This window comes from Harpia harpyja, chromosome 4, assembly GCF_026419915.1.
Source record: "Harpia harpyja isolate bHarHar1 chromosome 4, bHarHar1 primary haplotype, whole genome shotgun sequence".
Taxonomy (NCBI): Eukaryota; Metazoa; Chordata; class Aves; order Accipitriformes; family Accipitridae; genus Harpia; species Harpia harpyja.
Window position 1 is genome coordinate 49,132,821 of NC_068943.1, and position 19,365 is coordinate 49,152,185.

The 19,365-nt window shown below is 41.9% G+C and overlaps 1 protein-coding gene across 1 annotated transcript; it reads right to left on the reverse strand.

The window, feature by feature from the left end:
- Nucleotides 1–1,328: 1,328 nt before the first annotated feature.
- BUB1 (BUB1 mitotic checkpoint serine/threonine kinase) lies at nucleotides 1,329–19,318 on the reverse strand. The gene is made up of 25 exons (XM_052783914.1): nucleotides 19,221–19,318; nucleotides 18,895–18,954; nucleotides 18,671–18,815; nucleotides 18,100–18,296; nucleotides 17,054–17,094; nucleotides 16,679–16,785; nucleotides 15,194–15,243; nucleotides 14,884–15,074; nucleotides 12,897–13,057; nucleotides 12,211–12,545; nucleotides 11,272–11,324; nucleotides 10,604–10,741; nucleotides 9,478–9,573; nucleotides 8,722–8,812; nucleotides 8,244–8,325; nucleotides 7,388–7,568; nucleotides 6,755–6,833; nucleotides 6,015–6,229; nucleotides 5,332–5,472; nucleotides 4,566–4,681; nucleotides 3,057–3,218; nucleotides 2,697–2,854; nucleotides 2,426–2,603; nucleotides 2,075–2,181; nucleotides 1,329–1,634 (listed from the first exon to the last, which is right to left on the reverse strand). Exons 1-25 carry the CDS (start codon nucleotides 19,235–19,237, stop codon nucleotides 1,439–1,441), a joined length of 3,297 nt encoding a protein of 1,098 aa, XP_052639874.1. The 5' UTR covers nucleotides 19,238–19,318; the 3' UTR covers nucleotides 1,329–1,438.
- Between the last annotated feature and the right edge of the window lie 47 nt (nucleotides 19,319–19,365).

A 19,365-nucleotide genomic window follows, 5' to 3' on the forward strand; every position in this document is an offset into this window, starting at 1 on the left:
TGAAGTGCCAGCTAGATTTCTTTGGAGTTTGTATAATTCAGGTAATTCAAGTTATTTAGACATTTAACATTTGACAAAATAGCTATAAAGTCAAGCCAATCTCATGCAAACTCGAGTTTGCGACTTGCACATGCAGCAACGATTCAGCGTGTTGGTGTATGGCTGCTTTAATTAAGAAACATAAAAACAGATAAAAAGGAATAGGGAACACTTTTAAAGGAACTCTTTCCTGGCATTTTCCCAGAGTATTTTCAAAATATTCTGCCAGAATAAAGGAAAACAAAACTTCATAACTAACAGAAAACCACCATTTTGATTCCAGTCAGGAGAGACACTTGCCTCTTGGTTTCCCCCTCATCTCTAATAATTGTGTTGTGCTGGTCAGAAGTGAATGTAACACAAGCAGCAAGCGTGACTTCAGTCCTACCCAATCTAAATCTAACCTGTGAACCTTGGTTTCTTTCAACCCAGAAGCTCCTGAGAGCAAGAGTAGAGGGGGAGGGCTGTGAATGTAGGAGCCCCAAACCTCAAAGAACTGCAATAGCAGCCCTCTGAGCGCTGTTGCTCATCTGCACATTCGTGTCGTCACCAACTCAGAACAGCGTTTCCTCGTATTCATTAATTATCTGCAGTGGCTTTTTTGGGAGAAGAGAGATCTACAGAAAACCTGTCCTCCTTACACATACCGACCACGGGTTTTTCCCTGATCAGGTGTAGAAAGCTATGAGTTCACACTCTTGTAGCCCACATTACATATGTGCTGTTTCACTTCCAAATGCTCTCTTCACTTCTCTTCGAAGAGATATGGCAGTCTTCCACAGTGGTGGAGTCTCAGTCTGGAATTACATTCCCATTTCCAACAACTCACTCTTCCCCAAAGGCTCTGTTCACCATTTTTCTTGTTGGGAAGATGAATCCTCAACACCTCACATATGCTTTACATTTCCAAGATCAGCCTGCCCTTCACCTGGCTGGACTGCATTTATCACCTGTACGCTTCCTAGCCTCTATAGGAGAGCTAAGGGCTGCCAGCGTAGTTGGTCTGAACGCAGCATTGACATTGCTTTCAGGTCAAGAGCAGCAGAGTTCCCAAGGTCCCTTTGACATGAATGCTTCAATGAACTTTTTCAAAAATCCCAGGGGAGGTTGAAAGCAATTACTTCATCTGTACACTACTTTTCACCAGCTTCTTTTCCCCTTTAGAAACACGCAATATTATGACAACTGTCTACAGTCTCCAGCATGCCCTTGCCTCCCAGACTGGACAAGTTAAATTAACAAGTAATGTTAGTGTAATTTTTTTCCACAAAGGCAGAGAAAGATGAAAGTTATCACTCCTGAAGTCAACCCCAAGAACATTTATTTTTAAAACAAGTTATTACAAAAAGATTTCACATCAACAAAATGCCAGTGCTCAGCAACTGTACAAACTAAATGCTTATTTTCGTGACCGTTTGTGTTCTATGAGCAACACAACAAGTCTGTTCCGAAGGAAGTTTATTTCCTTTGCATATGACCTGCAAAATAAGTCCTTCAGCCTTTTGCGCAAAACTCCTAGAGAAGGCAGGCTGTGGCAGTTGGGGATGTTTAGCATGCTCTCAAAGAACTCTTTCCACAGGTCAGCGTTGGCAAGCCTGCAAAGGAACAAGAATGCATCAAAATAATTTCTAAATTCAAGCTGTTAAAATACTGTTTCCCATAGCTACCCTGCTCCCTCCCCCATTTAGAGGCTGGAGTAGCTGCAGACATCGCTGTAACACAATGCAGCTTCCATTGTGGCGTGCTGCTTAGCGAACCAGTGGGATTTTTCCTCGCTAGTTGTTGTTTCCTCCTTCCAGGCAGCAAGTAGCTGAGGATGCTGTGCAATTCGCCACGTGCACTGCTGATCTGGTGCTTAAGTCAGTGAATTCTATAAAGCATTTCCCATGCACTGAACACCCACAGGTTTTAGGGCATCAAGAAATGCATGCAAGCAACACTGAAAGCTGTACAGAAACTAACCTCAAACAAGCCCGGTACTAATGACGCATCTTTCTAGACAAGGGAAGGTTTTGAAAACATTTTTGACACCAACCTTCTGAAGGCTCCCTCAGGCTTCCAGATACCGTTTTCATTCTTCACTTGCATGTAGGTACCAAAGAGCATGCAGTAGACTGTTGCTGCAATGCCAAAGTAGTCTGTCTAAACAAAGCATAAACAAGTTTCATATTAAAAACCTATTGAGACCACTAAAAATTAGCTGAAAAACACTCTGTGGAGCCAACAGGGCAAGCTCTGTAAGAAGAGGGTTCAGGACTGCATTTTTAAAGCAATGAGCTGAAGCTAGAACTCTAGTGCAAAAGTCTAATATTTCTATACTCCATTTATTCATGCCAGATGCATGCAGTAAGCTCCAAACGTTCAGGCTGTCTATGCAATCTCATACCTGGTAGTTCCATGGTTTCTGTGTCAGCATTTCAATACACTGAAATCCAGATGTTTCACACTTTGCAGTAAATGCTGTTCCTTCAGGAAAGAGTTTCATGTCTATACTCTGGCCCAAGTCAATGAGTGTCAAGCCATGAGAGAGACCATCTATGTCACACGTATCATTGTCCAGAAACCTTTAACCATGACAACAAGAAGTGATCACATAAGTATCAAGGCTATGATATCATGATATGCTGGCATCTCAGGTAGCAAAGGGAAATACTGGCCTTTCTCCAAGTATGAAATTGTCAGGTTTAATGTCACCATGAATGATTTTGCAGCTGTGGAGCTCTTCCACCATATAAAGAATTTTTACAGCAAAGTAGACTACGAGTGCTTGAGGCATCACCCTTTCAGGAAGCCTTTTGTAAATGTTTATGGCATTCTGTAAACAAAAAGATAGCAAAGAACCAATCAGCTACGCAGAAACAACTTGATACAGATTACAGGTCCATGTTGATAAACACAGAATATGTTCATAATGAAGGTCCATAAAGTGGGGAGTAGAGGAGATATCTGAATATTGTAATGTGATAGCACTCCAGAAAGAATATAGATGATCCAGAGCACAAGCTGATCACACTTACCAGCAATGTTCCATAGTTGTAGAGCTCACCAACCAAAATGCTTCCATTTTGAAAGAAATGAGCAGAATAAAAGTGGATGTAGAGATGGCGTATACTTGGATTGAGCCTTTCTATCAGTTGCGTTGCTATATAGAACTCCCAAGGGTTGGCAGGCTTCTGGACCTGATACCAAAAAGTTGATTTACTAGGAAAAATCAATCAGCATTAAAAGCAGAAGTTCTTCTCAAGTTGTTTTTTTTTGTTGTTGTTTTTTTAATGTCAGACTAGGCATTTTTCCTCTTGACCAAATAGAATACTTGTATCTCAGCAATTAACCTCAGGTTGATACACTCAATGATTAATCCTCTTGAATAAAGACTTCAATTACACACCACAATTCCATTCTGGCTTATACGCTCTTTTGTGTTATTTAAAATGTCAGCCTTTCTGCAACATTGATGTTTCTGCTGGCAACAGACATTTTGTGTAAGACAGAAGGCTTTTGAAGTCAAAACAAGAAAACCTTTCCAATTCCTTTCCCTACTATTTCCCCCACTGCGTTGAACACCTGATGCTCAAAAAAAAAAAAAAACCACCACACTTAAGCCACCTTGACATACTAGAAAGCTCTCAGTTAAGGTGTTAACAAGTTTGGGGTTTTTTTTCTGAAAGATTAAATGTTGCAGAGGAGATCAACAAAAAGGTTCCAAAAATAGATCTCATGTGGAAAGGCTAAGGGTGTGTGTATGCCAACTCAATCACATAAGCATGTTTCAGCCAGACTGTAGTAACTGTACATGTGCCCTCTCAGCCAGCAGCAGATGCAGGGATGCGTGACCTAGTACAACCCTCTTGGGCTAAGCTGACCTCACAGTTGCACAGACTTTCCTTTTGGCAGCAGTTCTGATGTAAACACATGCTATCATCTGTTGCTCATTCCTGCACTGAAGCAGCCTGGAAGAAGATAGGGCAGAGCAGAGAGGGAGCCGCACAATCTACAAGCACCATCAAGACAAGTGTGTTTATTAATAAAACTGCACTAGAGAGTTATCACCCAGCAAAGTCTATGCAATAGCCAGCTGCCACCAAACAGGCTGGCTGCACAAAGTGCAAAAATGCTTGTGGAAAGCTAGTGGGCATGTATCTGGAACAAGGAGTGGCCCCAATTTTATCATCAATCTACATACATTTTCATTTGCTGTGGTCTAAGAGCACTCGCACAAGTAGCTGCCTTTGTTCAGCTGAGAAAGACAGCCTGGCTGCAGCTCTTACTCCTTACTTAGGATACTTGTGACTATTTTATAAAGAAAAGATGAAGAGGCAAGTCGAGTTACGAGGATAAAAAACATCCCACATAGAGTGAATCAGACATCACGGCACTCAACCTGAACAAGGCTTTGAAGATAGACCAATATGCTTTACTTGATATTTATAAATAAGAAAACTCAGCAGAATCCACCCAGGATAGGTGATATTACTATAAGACTCATGAATTTTCCAGCAGAGCTATTCTGAATCAACACTACTTACCTTGAATGTTACTTTCTGATTGTTTCTAGGGTTACTTGCATCCAGAATGGAAGCCTGATAGACTTGAGCAAAAGCTCCCTCTCCAACCAAGCAGTCCACATGGAATGAGCTGGAACCTTTAAGAGATTAACAACGTTAAGTCCTGCTTGCAAACTTCACAGAAGAGACATCACTACTCCAAAAGAAAAACAAAAAAAAAGGGAAAAGAAAAAAGAAAAAAGCACCAGCCTATATCAGTTATTGCTTCAACCCTAGTGCTAGTCTTTCTTTACAAGTCTCTTCTTGCTAGGCAGCCTTTCCATAGAAGAGAGCCTGTACTCACTCTTGAGAACAAGAGTGCTGTAAAGTGCCACACACTACAAATCAGTGTTTCTGTTTTAGTCTGACTCCCTGGAAGTAATCAAATTCCAAAGTGCATTCCTTGAAAAAGTAAACACTAATGTTTAAGTCATACAAGTATGTTGCAATTACTGTCATATGGATTTTGTTGACACAGGATGGCTACTGTTCTATACTAAGTTTGAGAGTTGTGTCAGATTACTAGGAGAGGAAAACTAGGAAAATTCCCTACTCAGAATGCCTAATCAAAAATGCTTATGCTATAAAAGACAAAAAAACCCCAGGTCTAATTTCAAATCTGAGGTGTAGATAATCTGGAAGCTATCTGGGTATACATGCAAGTAAACTGAATTAGAAAAATACTTCAGAGGTTCCCAGAAAAACTTCAAGAAATCCTTTAAAGGGAAATATTTGAAGTAGCTCTTACCCAGTGGGAATTCAGCCTTCAGTTTGATGGATGGAAGAGTAGATTTCCATTCAAAGTAGTTGGCATAGGTGTGGAGTGGTTTAGGAAGCTCTGATAAGAATTTGCAAATTAATTCTTTATCCCAAGGATTCTCAACAACGACTTCATGGAAAGAAGAAAAATATTTAAGCTATAAAAGCTATAAGAAAACCATAATTTCAAAAGGGTAACACAAGCTTATACTTGAATGAGTGTCACTGATTTAAAAAAAAAACAACAAAACAAAACAACCCACAACACAAAAATCAAAGAGGGGTAAGTTAAGTATTCCTTAATTTTGACAATCCAGCTTTTATACCTATGCCTTCTGTTAAAGTTGCCCAGAAATTTTTTTTTAATCACAAGTTGAAAACAGATGTTTCTGAAGTATATACTATTTGAGCCTCAACTAGCAAAGAACCCTTAGGTACTCCTGAGTACTCCTGTACTTCTGAATATCTTTGGCATCATGTAATACAGTTACGACCCACACTTGTCCTTCCTTACATCACTTGTACATACACAGCAATCTCCTTGCAGAAGCCACAAGACAGTTTGCTTACTGCAGTGACCACTTTCATATTGGAACAAAGCACTGCTGCAAGAACGCGACACTGTTCCGGTCTCAGACTTGACAGAAGAAAATTGTAGGCAATGCTCTGTACCTGCAGCTCTAACCTTTCGGGCTGCCCTGTCCTGTCCAGCACCAGACAGCTTTTCATGGGAAATTTTGTCCACCCCAACAGATGAGGAATATTCAGTTCTGCTTGTGGCAGTCTGCTCCTGTAATCTTTGAGAAGCAGCTGTAGCAATTCCTTGAATTCCATTTCCATGTTTCAAGACATTTCCTTGGAGCTCTCCTTGTTCTGCAAAAGCAGGGCTACATATTTAAAAAAAATTTTATTAATTGACAGTACTGCCATGGTATTTTTGCATCTTCAGTAAGCAAATGCGTCAAATGTCCGTGCTTGCGACCTTGGCTATAGCCAACATAAAGATAAATAAAATGGACATTTCTTAAGAAAATAAGATTTGGTCATATCATGCTACCCATAGTCTAATAACTTTCAAGTTCATTGGCCAACAAGTTCAGCCAATATTGAAAAGAAATCAGTAGTTTTACATACACAGCCATTAAAACTGTCTGGACAGTTAACTTTCAATTTAAACGTATCAGAAAACTTAAGTCATAGGAGCATTTTTGGGGCATTATCACCATACCCAGGTTCATACCCAGCCACAAAGTGCTGAGATGTATTTGTGTCAGACTGACTCTGCTTAGCGTACGTCAGCTCTAGATTACTTCAAAAACTTGCAATGAGAGCAGTATAGCAGACCTGCCTGCTCTGGCATAGCTTTGCCCAGCACTCTCAAGCCTTGAAAATCTCAGCAAGTTACGACATACCTTAGCTTCCTAGTTTTTGTCTGCTTGTGCAGTTCTTCAGAAAACTCCAAATCCATTTGTGGCAAGTCATCCCCATAGGCTGAACAACGGGAATAGCAACAATAGGAAATGTTTATTCTCCCCAAAGGCAAGCACATTTAGAGTATTCTTACCAAGACAAGAAGGTTAAGTCACACTGCAGCTGTGAAAGCTGCTAAGGTATCACAAAAGCTAGAACTGAATAAGCCTATTTTAAAATATGCAAGTAAAGACATCAGCTTGATTTCTTTAGGGAGTGTATTCCGAGACTAAAGAGGAGCAGACAAGCGTAAAGGTGCCCCCAGAAGAAGAAGGTGCTGGGACTTCAGTCAATTTTTTGACTATTTACAACCCCTTGGAACAGTTCAGAATAGCAGTTTGACAGCACAGTCAAAGCTTCTCTTATCCCCCAATTAAAAATTCTTGGAACCTTATGCGCTGGGTCAGCCCACGCTCCCAGCTGCTGTTCTGCAAGGCATGCGTACTCGGAAGTGGCAGCAGTGGGAGCCATACCTATGCGGTATTCGGCAAGGCCTGCAAGGTAACCAGGGCACAGAAATGGAGTTATGTGGTACTGAATTAGATGCTCTCAACCTCAAATATTCATTATTTTACCTTTGTTGCCCAAAGCTTGTCGTGAATGTGCTGACAGGTAATTAAATGGTGTTGATACAAGCTGGGCAGCTCGTGCAAAGTCTCTTGTGTTGTTTGGACTGGGACCTAAAGTTTTAGTACTACTCGGTACATTCCACACCGTATAATCATCCCTCAAGAACTCCGGTGTCCCTGTTTCTTCCTAGATGGGAAAAAATATGTGAAGATTTAAAACTAAGCCATCAAAACTACCCTGCCAGAGCTGCACTGTAACCTACCAGCAGCCTCTGCAGTCAGTTTCAATAATGGTGAACCTGCATGTGCCAACTTACAATATTAGAAAAATAAAGGAATGGCAATATAACCTAAATCACAGGTTTACATAGTTTTGTATCAGACCTGAATGTTGGCAATAATGAATACCACAGCAAAATGTTAGACAATAAAAAATTGCTATAAGAGTCTGAAAAAGCCCATCTCATTACATAGTGACCATGTATCCAAGCAGCCTGAAGTTTTATGGATCTCCTTGGCTATGAAAACTGTTAGGTGGTTATTAGAACATTAAGTGTCCCTTGCTCCCTCTTCCTTCCTCCCTCAAACAGATGCCAAATCCACACATCAACTGCAGTAGGATTTGTTCTAGGGATAGAGATCTCCACTGTCAAGCTCCTGGAAGTTTTGTGAAAATTAACAACTGAAAGTTCATCCCATTGGCAGGAAATGGGAAAGGGTATCTAGACTTCAGCTAGGTATCATTCATAAGAATATTGAAGGATTGGGATAGAACAAAGGTAAATACAACCACCTCCGATATCCCCTATAACTACGTAACCCATTTTCAAGGCTAATTCTTGCAATAAGACCAAACACTCACTTCTGTACTTGCTGTACAGTCAGTCAAGGGACGTTCTCCAGTAGTTCTGGGCTCTTCTGGCTTGTTTTTATGCTGTGTGATCCTGACAAAATAGAATAGAATAGCTTTTCCCCAGAAACTTTCCCAGGCAGACTGACCGTAACAAAGACCTGTTGGTTTTAATTTTTATTTTGTAAAATTTGTTTAAAGAATCCCATTTGCAGATACTTAGAGAAGTTGCAGTAGCTCAAAGAAAGAAGCTATCCACAGTTTTCCAGAAAATTAAGCATCTCGAGCACACTGTCCAAACAGGAAAGTTGCGCAATTCCACAGAGAAGCAACTACAACTTTCTCATGCCACTTCCACACAGCTGCTAGTGATTGTATTCAAGCCAATCCTGATACTGCAAATAGTCACAGCAAAATTATATGGAATAGAATCAATCCTATATGTAATTCTTAATAAACTGAACTCATCTGTTACTTTTTTCCTCCTTACCCACTGTTCTCTTTTCCATTCTCATCTTCAAAGATAGAAAATGCAGGCATGACAGGGGCAATGACATTAGTTTTCAGACTTCCGTCAGGCTCTTAAAAATAAGAGATAACCAATATTATCTTCACCCAATAATGATTATATATACAGTCACATTTTCACCCCTAACCAGACAACTGATGGTCATGGCTGCATCTAGTTAGACCAGGAGCATCCTCAGAATTGCCACTCAAATCATCGCTCCTATAAGCTTTTAGAAACGGGGAAGATATTTCCATCTCAAAACGAAGACTGGCCAGAGTACAGAAGCCTTCTTGGCTGCATCTGACCAGTTGTGAAATATCTCTTGCAAGCCACTGCTACTGCCTGGTTTTCAGACAACTTTAACTGTTACAATAAGCTGGCAATTCAGAGACTAACACCCAGCCTGCAAAATGTTGTAGAAAAAGCTTTACTCATATGAAGTACCAGCTGTGCCCTTTTCAAAGTTAGGTTTTAAATACCAGAGAAGTCTCTAGGGAGAAGCAACATGTCCAATGAACACATTAATAGGCTTGCTAACAGTAAAGTGCTTCTGTTGTTCTCAAACTGTGTATCAAAATTTGGAACTTGTCATTAAATTAAATTATCAGGAAAGAAGTTGCTTCTCCACACCTACTCAAACAACTACTTATCTCAAAATTATCAGGACTCGTAGGAGAGGTAAATGGGAAATAATGGAGTGAAATATAACGGACCAAAAAAATAAATAGTACATACCACTTTTTCTGCAAAAGACTTCAAATTGCTCCTCGCTCTCTTCAAGAGTAGATGGTTCAGGCAAGATGGGTGTTTGAAACATATCCATGAGAAATCCTAAGAAACCAAACCAAAACAAACCCCACAGGAATATCACTTCCAGTAAAAGAAATTTTCAGAAGTTCTTCCATTGTGTAGTAGTCAAATCAAATGCCAATTATTTATAATATTCTTATCATTTATCAAATGCCAATAACCAATTATTCCTTCACATTGCATTTAAACACTCCAGACAACTGAACAAACACAGGAAGATCTGACTTGGCCAACACATACTTGTTGGTGCCATGGCCTTTTTTTTTTTTTTTCTTCAGTTCCTCTCCAAGATGAGATTTCAAAGTTCTCCTAAAGGAGCAAATTCTCCTTTATCTTCTTAGATATTTGGAAGACTAATAAATATCACAAGGGGTTTTTTAATCATTATTTTTACAGATACATATTCAGCTGCAGCAGTTTGCTACATGGTAGCGGTTAATGGGCTTACTGTCAAAACAGAAGAACATGGCAGAAGAGTACAAAAGGGATAAAACAGCATCAGGATATTATTATTCCACATCTGACATCAGAAACGATTGCAATTTCCCTTTTAGGATTTTGAAAAAGCAATGTTTAGAATTGACAATGTCTGTTAAATAATCAAAGACCTTTTGCATAAGTCACCCTTGTTTCAGCTTTGGGGGAAGCTTAACATCAACCAGAGTTGACTTACAAACTTCCTAACATTCTTCCACATTAGTCTGTTGTAGGTCTTCATCTCGGAAACAGGAGTCCCTGACAGTACTGACAAGAGCAGCTCAGAGAACGTGCTGCCCAAAGAAGCCTGGCAGGTGTATCACCAGAGACTTATCTGGGAGTTTACAGGATGTGGCTGCTGGGATGTTATTAAAGCATCTGTTTCTGGTCAAAAGTTTTGGGTCATCCAGAAAATTGCAAAGGAAGAGTACTAATTTAATTTTATTTTCCTCTCTGATTGAATGGTGCACACGCCCATCACTAGATAGCCTCCTTGTATATTTGGCTCCACTAAAATTACCAGGCAAGATCCCATTAACTCCAGTGGAACTAGCATGTTATTCCAGACACTTACCCAACGCTTCCTTCGTATGAACTGTAGGTGAAGGTTGCACTTTGAAAGGTGTTGCCTGCATTGCTCCTCTCAGCGAGGTGTTTGGGGTAGCTTGAGAAGCATTTCCAGAAGCAAAGGAAGAATTTCCAACTCTAGATGCTAGAAAAGAGCACAGCAAGATAATTTCTGAAGCAGCCTGGGATTGTTTATTAACATTTCGGTAGCTAGCAAAGCATTAGTAAGAAAAGTAAACAAGAAGAGTAGCAAAATGACAACCCAGAATTTTGGGGAGAGCAGATTTTGACTTGTTCAGAGATGTGCTTGGCAGGCTCCCAAGGGAGACTGCCCTGAAGGGCAAGAGGGACCTTGGACAGCTGGGTGGCCCCTGAGGACTCCATCTTCAATTCACAGAAGCGACCCATTCTGACACAGAGAGTCAAGCAGGCAGGAAGCCAGCAAGGACAAACAGTGAACTCCCGACCCAGCTCAAACAAAAAGGAGTTACACAGAAAGTGGAAACAGGGACTGGCTCCATGGAAGGGATATAGGGACACTGCCCAAACATGCAGGGATGGAGTTAGGAAAGTCAAAAAGCTTAGCTAGGGTTGGAACTAGCCGCATGCTATTGATCCCCAGCCAGTAACAGTGATACCAATAGCACCAGTCTTTATCAAAACCGGGCTTACTACCTTCTTTCATGTCCACAGAAGTAGTTAGTCCACCAGCTTTCTTGTTAGGGTGCCTTCAAAGGAAAGATTAAGAACATTAGCTTGAAATAAAAGCTATTATTTAAATTCCAGCTTCAGGTCAGGACTTAGCAGTACTGCACTCTAAGCAGTATAGAGGCCTTTCCCAGCCTAGAACACAGGAAACATCCCAGAGAGACAGCAACTAGTTATCCTATGTTTTTCTCCCATGAATGACTCTTTTTAGTCACACAAATGAAGCAAGTGAGAGATCCTTTAGAATATTATTAGAAACTGCCCCCCCTGAAAGTTTCTCACACAGTTGCCAATAGGTATAAAACCTGAAGGGCAGCAGAGTCCTTTAAAAAGGTTAAAATGCAGGCATTAAAGACTTTTTTGGATACAGTTTGCCTCCAAGTAACTCCATAATATGAGTGAATAACCACTGGTTCCATTTCCTCTTGTTGGCCAAGCCTACTCACTCAGCCATGCTTGTTTGCCAACCTAGGTTTCTCCCTCTGCCCCTGAATTTTGTTTCCTATACTAGCTAAGTCACACAAGCAAGAGCGCAGAAGATAATTGCAAGTGCTTTTTTTCTTCTCTGGAGACCTCTGTGGCCAAGATGTAACATATGGGATCTGCATGCACTAAGCATATCCTGTTGTTTATTTCAGGCATGCCAGGGACAGCAATGCTGAATAATTACTTCAGTTACACACTGAATTTCCTCTTAGTTATTAAAACTAAAACACAGGGTTAAAGGAATTAAAAACTGAAATGAGGACTGTAAGTTTGATCTATGTCTAAATATTGGTTTCCACAAGCTACTTCAGATTTCTTTTCAGAAGAGAAAGAGCCTTTTTTTTTTTAGTTCTCAGCTGAAGTGTAGATACTGAAGACTGCACAATTTGCAGAGCCAAAAATTAGCCTGTTTATACGTACTGTTCTCCAGTGCTCCAGTTAAGAGCTGCATCAGGATGTGCCCGTTCCCGAGCTGCAATATTATCAAATGGAGGGTGTAACAAACTGTTCTGGAGTTCTCCAAGCTCTAGCTGAGTTTTGACTGCATCCTTCTTATGTGTTACTTCCCACATGGAGGTTGATGTCATCTGGCGGCCAGCGGGTTTCACTGACTGCAGTGTAAGAGCAGTGGATGATAAAGTACTTGACTGAGGCTGGTCTGGCACCAGACCTTGGGCATTTTGCAGATCTGAACTTTGACAAGATGCCATCCAGTTCTGCTGTAGAGCTGCACGGGGTGTCACATGTGGATGCACCTTCAGAGATGAGAAATGTTCTTTTACACTCAAACACCCCCCTACAAGTATAGCCATTGCCATTTTCCCTTTTATTTCTGCAGAACTAGAATGATTTTTCAAGCAGAAGAGAACTTTCATATGCAACTAAAACTAAATTGCAGAGAAGCAAAAACGAACTTTTGGGTTTAACAATTAAAATACACGTCATCAAGTATTTAAAGTTATGCCAGGTATCTATACTAGTCAGGTACTGCAGCCTGAACTTCCAGATCTGGTTAACAATCTCCTCTGGTTACTGTCTAAAGGATGGTTAAATTTTGTGAGATAAGTTCATGAAGACTGCTCCTATTGATCACAGTACATACTTACCACTGTCTTACTTGGTTCAGCTGATGATGTAGATGCCGGTTCCAGTCTAGTTTCCTCCAAGCTTTTAGTGAGCTGGGTGAGCTGCTCCAGCTTCTGCTGCAGGGCTTGCAGTTCAAGGACAGCTGACTCTTTTTTCCTTATGGAGTCTCTCTCCTCTTCTTCTGAGGATTAAACAATGTTATTAAGTGAAACAGTGTCCTGGTTTCAGCTGGGATAGAGTTAACTGTCTTCCTAGTAGCTGGTACAGTGCTATGTTTTGAGTTCAGTATGCGAAGAATGCTGATAACACTGATGTCTTCAGTTGTTGCTCAGTAGTGTTTAGGCTAATGTCAAGGATTTTTCAGCTTCTCATGCCCAGCCAGCAAGAAAGCTGGAGGGGCACAAGAAGTTGGCACAGGACACAGCCAGGGCACCTGACCCAAACTGGCCAACGGGGTATTCCATACCATGTGACGTCCCATCTAGTATAGGAACGGGGAAGTGGGGGCAGGGATTCGCCGCTCGGGGGACTGGCTGGGTGTCGGTTGGCAGGTGGTGAGCAATTGCACTGCGCATCATTTGTACATTCCAATCCTTTCATTATTGCTGTTGTCATTTTATTAGTGTTATCATTATCATTATTAGTTTCTTCTTTTCTGTTCTATTAAACCGTTCTTATCTCAACCCACGGGTTTTGCTTCTTTTCCTGATTTTCTCCCCCATCCCACTGGGTGGGGGGGGAGTGAGTGAGCGGCTGCGTGGTGTTTAGTTGCTGGCTGGGGTTAAACCACGACACAGTTAATCAGTATCTAAATGAGTTTCTCAACACAGAGATTACAAGCTGCTTGAATTTTAAACATTTAGATAAATATAGTCTGTGCAACTGCAGGATGACACTAGGATCTAGAGGCATAAGTTTGGGAGAAGCAGGTATTTCCCACAGGACTCAGTGTCTAACCTCTCAGTCCTGATCCCTCGAGGGAGGGCTACACAACACTATCTCAGCACTGCCTTGGCAACCAGCAGCAGCCCTAATTGCCTTTTAGCAGAGTTCACAGGCTAGCCTACCTCTCAGCTGGTATGCACTTGTGCTGCCAGACTCAACCACTTGTTTTAAAAATGCATTAGTGTCTTTCCTCCCACTGAACCTCTCTCCCTTTTCGACTGACTACAATTTATCCATTTCTTCCTTTACCCAATGAGATAATAAATTCTTTCATCCAGCAACATTCCCTGGCAACTTTTTTCCCCCTCCTGTAAATGGTCAGATACACAACTAACTCACTTCTGAGCAGCTGCTCTTTATTTGCACTCAGTTTTGGTTTTGCTTCCCTAGGACTTACCTATTTGAAAGCCCACCTACTTTTTCTCCAAAATGTCATCATTCAGCAAATAAAAGTATTACCTCTAATGACAAACTTTTCCTTGAGACCATCCCAGCTAGAAGCATGCCATCACTGACTATACAAGGGGCATCCCACAGCTGCATTTGCCAAGACGACCAAGTGAAGATGGAGTGCTGCTCTCTTTGCTGCAGCATGCCTTTAATTGACTTGGGCAAACTGTGGCATCATACATAAGCGTGTGACAGTTTAAAGCATACTGTGGGCTCTTTCTGATTAAGCCTACCGATAGGAACCAAGATGCTCTCCATCTTGAATTACAGGTGGCAGAGAGCCACAGCTAGAGCTCACATCAGGGTAGCTAATACAGATCAGAGCTGCTCACACTTTCCTCCTGTTTCCTCAGAGGGAACACCACTATGACAACCTAGGTTTCAAAAGACAAACCCAAGGGATGAGCTTAAACAGTAAATATCGATGTCAGTCATGTGGCATGTTACCCGATGCTTCCAAGGTCACCCCACCCTGTTTCTGTATGGGGATGCCAACTTGGGCTTTGAGAAAGTTTTCAGGCTTCAGCAGAGAGGTTCAAAAGAAATGAATGCAGCCAAGTATTAGTTTTCCAAGAATATTTCTGAAATAGCTAGATGGAAAGAGAAGAATACCCCATTCTTGCTGTCTTCTGAGGCGCTCATATTTCTTGAAGTATCTCTTGGCTCTTAGCTCCTCAAACGAAAGTTCAGAGCCTTCACATATGAGCAGGTTTTTGTCATACATTGCAACCTGCTCACATTCAACAACAGTGGATGACGACTTAGGGAGAACTTCAGATTTGGAGATGTACGTAACATACTTTCTGTGAGGGAAAATAAGAAAAAGTTCTATTCAAGTTTATTGGATTTATTCTGTGAGCATGTTAGTTTTCCTACAGTGTGACTTTAAAAAAAAAAAACAAACCAAAAACCAAAGACTTACACTTCTTTTCCACCAGAAGAGCAGGACTGAGTACCAGCAGAATCAGGACCCTAACGCAGGACAGGGGAAATAAAAAATGAAAAAGAAAGAATTCCAATATTATAGTTAACTACCCATTTTGACAAGACCAGCAACCACAAAGTTCCTGATATTTAATTCTAATTGAAAAGATGACAATTCAGACCATGCGCATGGCAAGAACAGTTCAGAAAGAGAACTCTACAAGTCATCAGAGCCTGAGGAAGTTCATCCTGAAGAATTAACCATATAACCGTTTACTGTCTTCTCTGAGAGCTTCTGGCAGACAAACAAGATCCCAGAGAACTGAGAGACAGACATAGTTCTGGAAACTGCAGTCCAGAAGGACACTGGAACTAGTTGAACAGGTAATTTCTATTCCAAAAAACAGGAGCATAAGTTACAGATCACTTGGGTTTGTTAAGAACAGACTGGATGGCCCTACCCAATTTCTTTCTTTGACAAGCTATCCAACCTCAGGGCTAAGGAACAGGCAGCAGACATAGTAAGTTTTAAGCTCTGTTCCATCATCCAAGATATCTTTCAGTGTTTGCAGGCAATATCAAACTGAAAGAGGCATGAGCACTTTAGAAAACAGGACCAAGTTGAGAAAGGTTACATCAGTTTCTCACCCACACACAATCTTTCAGTCTTTAATTTCACCCCCTGTTCACCTTTCATCTGACTGTGCCAGAAAGACTGAAGAATTGTAACTAGCTTTGCCAAATCTCAGAAGAACGAGAGTGCTGCATTCTGGTACTTAGCTGAGTTACAAGAAGTATAGTTTCCTTTTTTGTTGTTTTATTGTGGGGAAGGGGGTGAAGTAAGATGACTACAGGGTGACAGGATTTGGACTGTAAAGTTAACTCAAGATCTCCATGAAGTATGAACAGAACCCTCAGCTGGAACTTGCTAGAGACAAGCTAACTTGGCAAGCTACTGAGGGGCTCATGAACTGTGATAAAGTGACCTCCTAGTCATTTCCCAGCTCAACAGACTGACTTCTATAAGAAGCCACCATCCCACCGAGGACCAGCCTGGAAACTTCTATTCTTCCTCCGGCATTATCTTCTATTCATTCCTAGAGAGTGTATTTAAGAAGTAACTTGAATTTCACCAAAATTAAGTGTCAGCAATCCCTAGCATCCCTAGAAGCATGACTGGCACAGAATCTATTGATAACATTATTCCTCCAAAGAATGCTAACCAGCTGGATGGATCGCTCTTTGCCTGTGGTTCTGGAAACGTGTCAAGTGACTCAAAAGTGTGTCCCAATGCTTCCCAGTTGAGAGATTTCTATGAAGATGTGATGCTTACAGCATAAAAACATCAGTAACATTTTTGAGATACATCAGATGTAGTTAATATATTTTATCTTTCTTATTCAGTCAAGCTCATCAATCTAAACTTTATATGAGGGCTCCACATTTTTCCCACAACATCTAAGTGGCTTATTAAGTCATTTACCTGATTTTTGCAAGTGTATGCTGGGTCATCAAGATTTGAAACACCTTTTCGAGGAGCCATTTGATTTGCAGCATGAGAAGTTTGAAGTGGTTTTATAACAGCAGCACCTGGGACAGATAATACAGGTTTGCATTAATGAGTAGAAATCATTTTCTCATTTATGAACTTCTATTAACTTTAAGCATTGGAAAATTAATACCTCATTTTGAATACATGCCCCTTAAGAATTTTAAATATGGCCAGGAAAACAGGGAAAAAAAAAAAAAAATCAGTTTCTACAGGAAACTTACTTTCTTCACTGACAAAACTCACCGATCGAGGTAAAAGATTCATCTAATTGAGCTACAGCTCACAGGCAGATATCTTTAGCCTCACCTTGCAAAGGAGGATTCCGAGGATCATAATTCTGCAGCCAGCTGAATTGCAAGAAATGTCAGTTATTATCAGTAGGTCACCTCTCCCTCATTCCTCCCTCCTCCCCAGGAACCTTTGATTTCCTTGTATGGTCATCATGCTATGAAATGTAACATTAAAAAATTCAAGTTACTTACAGGACACTTATTACTTTATACGGACACAGCCTGTTAGCTTCACACTCACAAAATAAAGAAAGCCTCCAATAGGCAGCAGTATATGGAAGTTGGGTTCTTGTTTTCTCATCACCAGAGGGAACACATACCATCACGATAAGCACCAATTCTAGCGCTTCCAACAGCTCTAGTGCTAAACTCCAACAGGCACCCACTCTCAGCTACATATTGTGCGGTAAGCACAAGAAACTGGATATATGCTATTATGGTCAACATATCTCCAAGGTGAACTAAAAAGTCCAGCTCAGATCAGGAACTGGTTTGATTTCACTGCAGTTCCAGCTATGGCCACAAACCAAAATCAAAGAGGTTGCAAATCATGCAGCAGCTGAAGTATGCATTCAACTGACAGTGTCAATAGAAGCACAGGCAGCTACAGGGTGAGCTACAGCCAGTTAATACACTCTGGAAAGCATACAGATGTCCCTAACTTGAAAAGCCAGGTGTCATCAGCATGGCCAAATTGCTTGATCTTCCAAGGAATGAAGCTCTCACACAGTATTTCCAAGGTAGGCTGCCTGAAGCAGGCCAGGCTATGCATCTTTATAGTCTGGATCAACTTAACAGAAAACAGACAGGAAATGAATCAATTAAGGGGGTTTCTTTCTGGGCCCTACTTCACTGAAGACACGCTGGTACAGTTTTTCTCAATACACCCAACAAATATTGAACGGCGAAGAAGTACTGTTAAGCTTATACCTGCCTTTAACAAAAATAATCATTAGTCTACCTCTGCTACAGCACAGGGCATATGCACACAAGAAAAAAAAAAACCAACAAAAAATGTATGCTACCTGAATAGCTCAACAAATAAAAGACAATCAGAATTACCAATACAGTTGTTGCAGGCTCTCTTGTGGCTGTGCCTGGTTGTGAAGTGCTTTTTGAAGGACAGCTCCTGCACACTGCACATTGCCTTCCTTTACAAGCTGCTGAGCCCAAGCAACATAGAAGTTAGATGCCTTTGCACCAATTCCCTCTCCATACAGGTAGTCAAAATACAGGCAAGGAGAAGTGATGAACTCTGCCTGAATAAGAGAAAGATGCAGAAGTCATAGGCACTTTCAAAAAGATCCAAGGAAGTTGCAGGCAGAAACCCAATAACGATTTCTTAGTTACCATCATAGGAAAGCATTCTTTTCTAAAGGTAAAACCAGTTGGTAGATAAGATACCTCTCACAAGCTAAACAGCTTAATAACACAGCTTTAAAAAAATACGCTATCCTTCAGCAAGACTGAAAAGCTCTCAGAGCTCCTGCAGAGAGCAGTACATCTGAATTCCACACCACATCCCTGTGGGCTCCTTTTCCTCCCACAGCTCTTTGCAGTCACAGAACTACAGAATAGTGGGACGACTTTAATTTTTTAGGATAGCTTAATTACCCCAAAACCATGTACCTACCAGCTTAATGCAGTAGTTAACAAATCTTGGATCTTGGTGGTACCTCTTGTCACTCACGAACACCTTCACAAGCTGCTCCAGGAGACTGGGCAAGCGGTTTTGTTTTTCTTGAAGGGGAAGACATCCTTCCACCCACTGCATGTACCTGAAACGCACTCAAGCAAGTTACAACCCTGCCGTGCCACCAGCAGCGACGCCGACACCCGAGCCAGGGGCGGGCTGACCTGTCCCACGGCTCCAGCGGGTCACTCCCTTGGTAGTTCCGTATCTGAGCCTCGTAGCTCCTGCAAGGCAAAGGGCAGGTCAGGCTGCCGCCTCAGCCCTGCCCGGGACGGGTTAAGGCCCCTCTGAGGCCTCAACACCCCCACAGCTCCGGCGGGCAAAGGCCGAGCCCTGCACCCCACCCTCTCCCCTACGCACCTCGGCCCTGGCGCCCGCCCCAGCACACGTCCGGGCAGTCCCGGTGCCCTCCCGACACACGACGGCCGCCGGAACCGTCCCGTCCTCCCACCCCGGTCCCGGTGTCCCCGGTCCCGGTGTCCCCGCTCACCGCGCAGCCCCCTCCATGGCCGCCCGACCCGCCCGCTCGCCTCAACCGCTGACCGACGATTCAAACCCGCCACGCAAGCGCGCCGCGACCCCGCACCGCCTTCCCATTGGCCACCGCGCTCCGCCAATCTCCCTCGCTTCCGCCG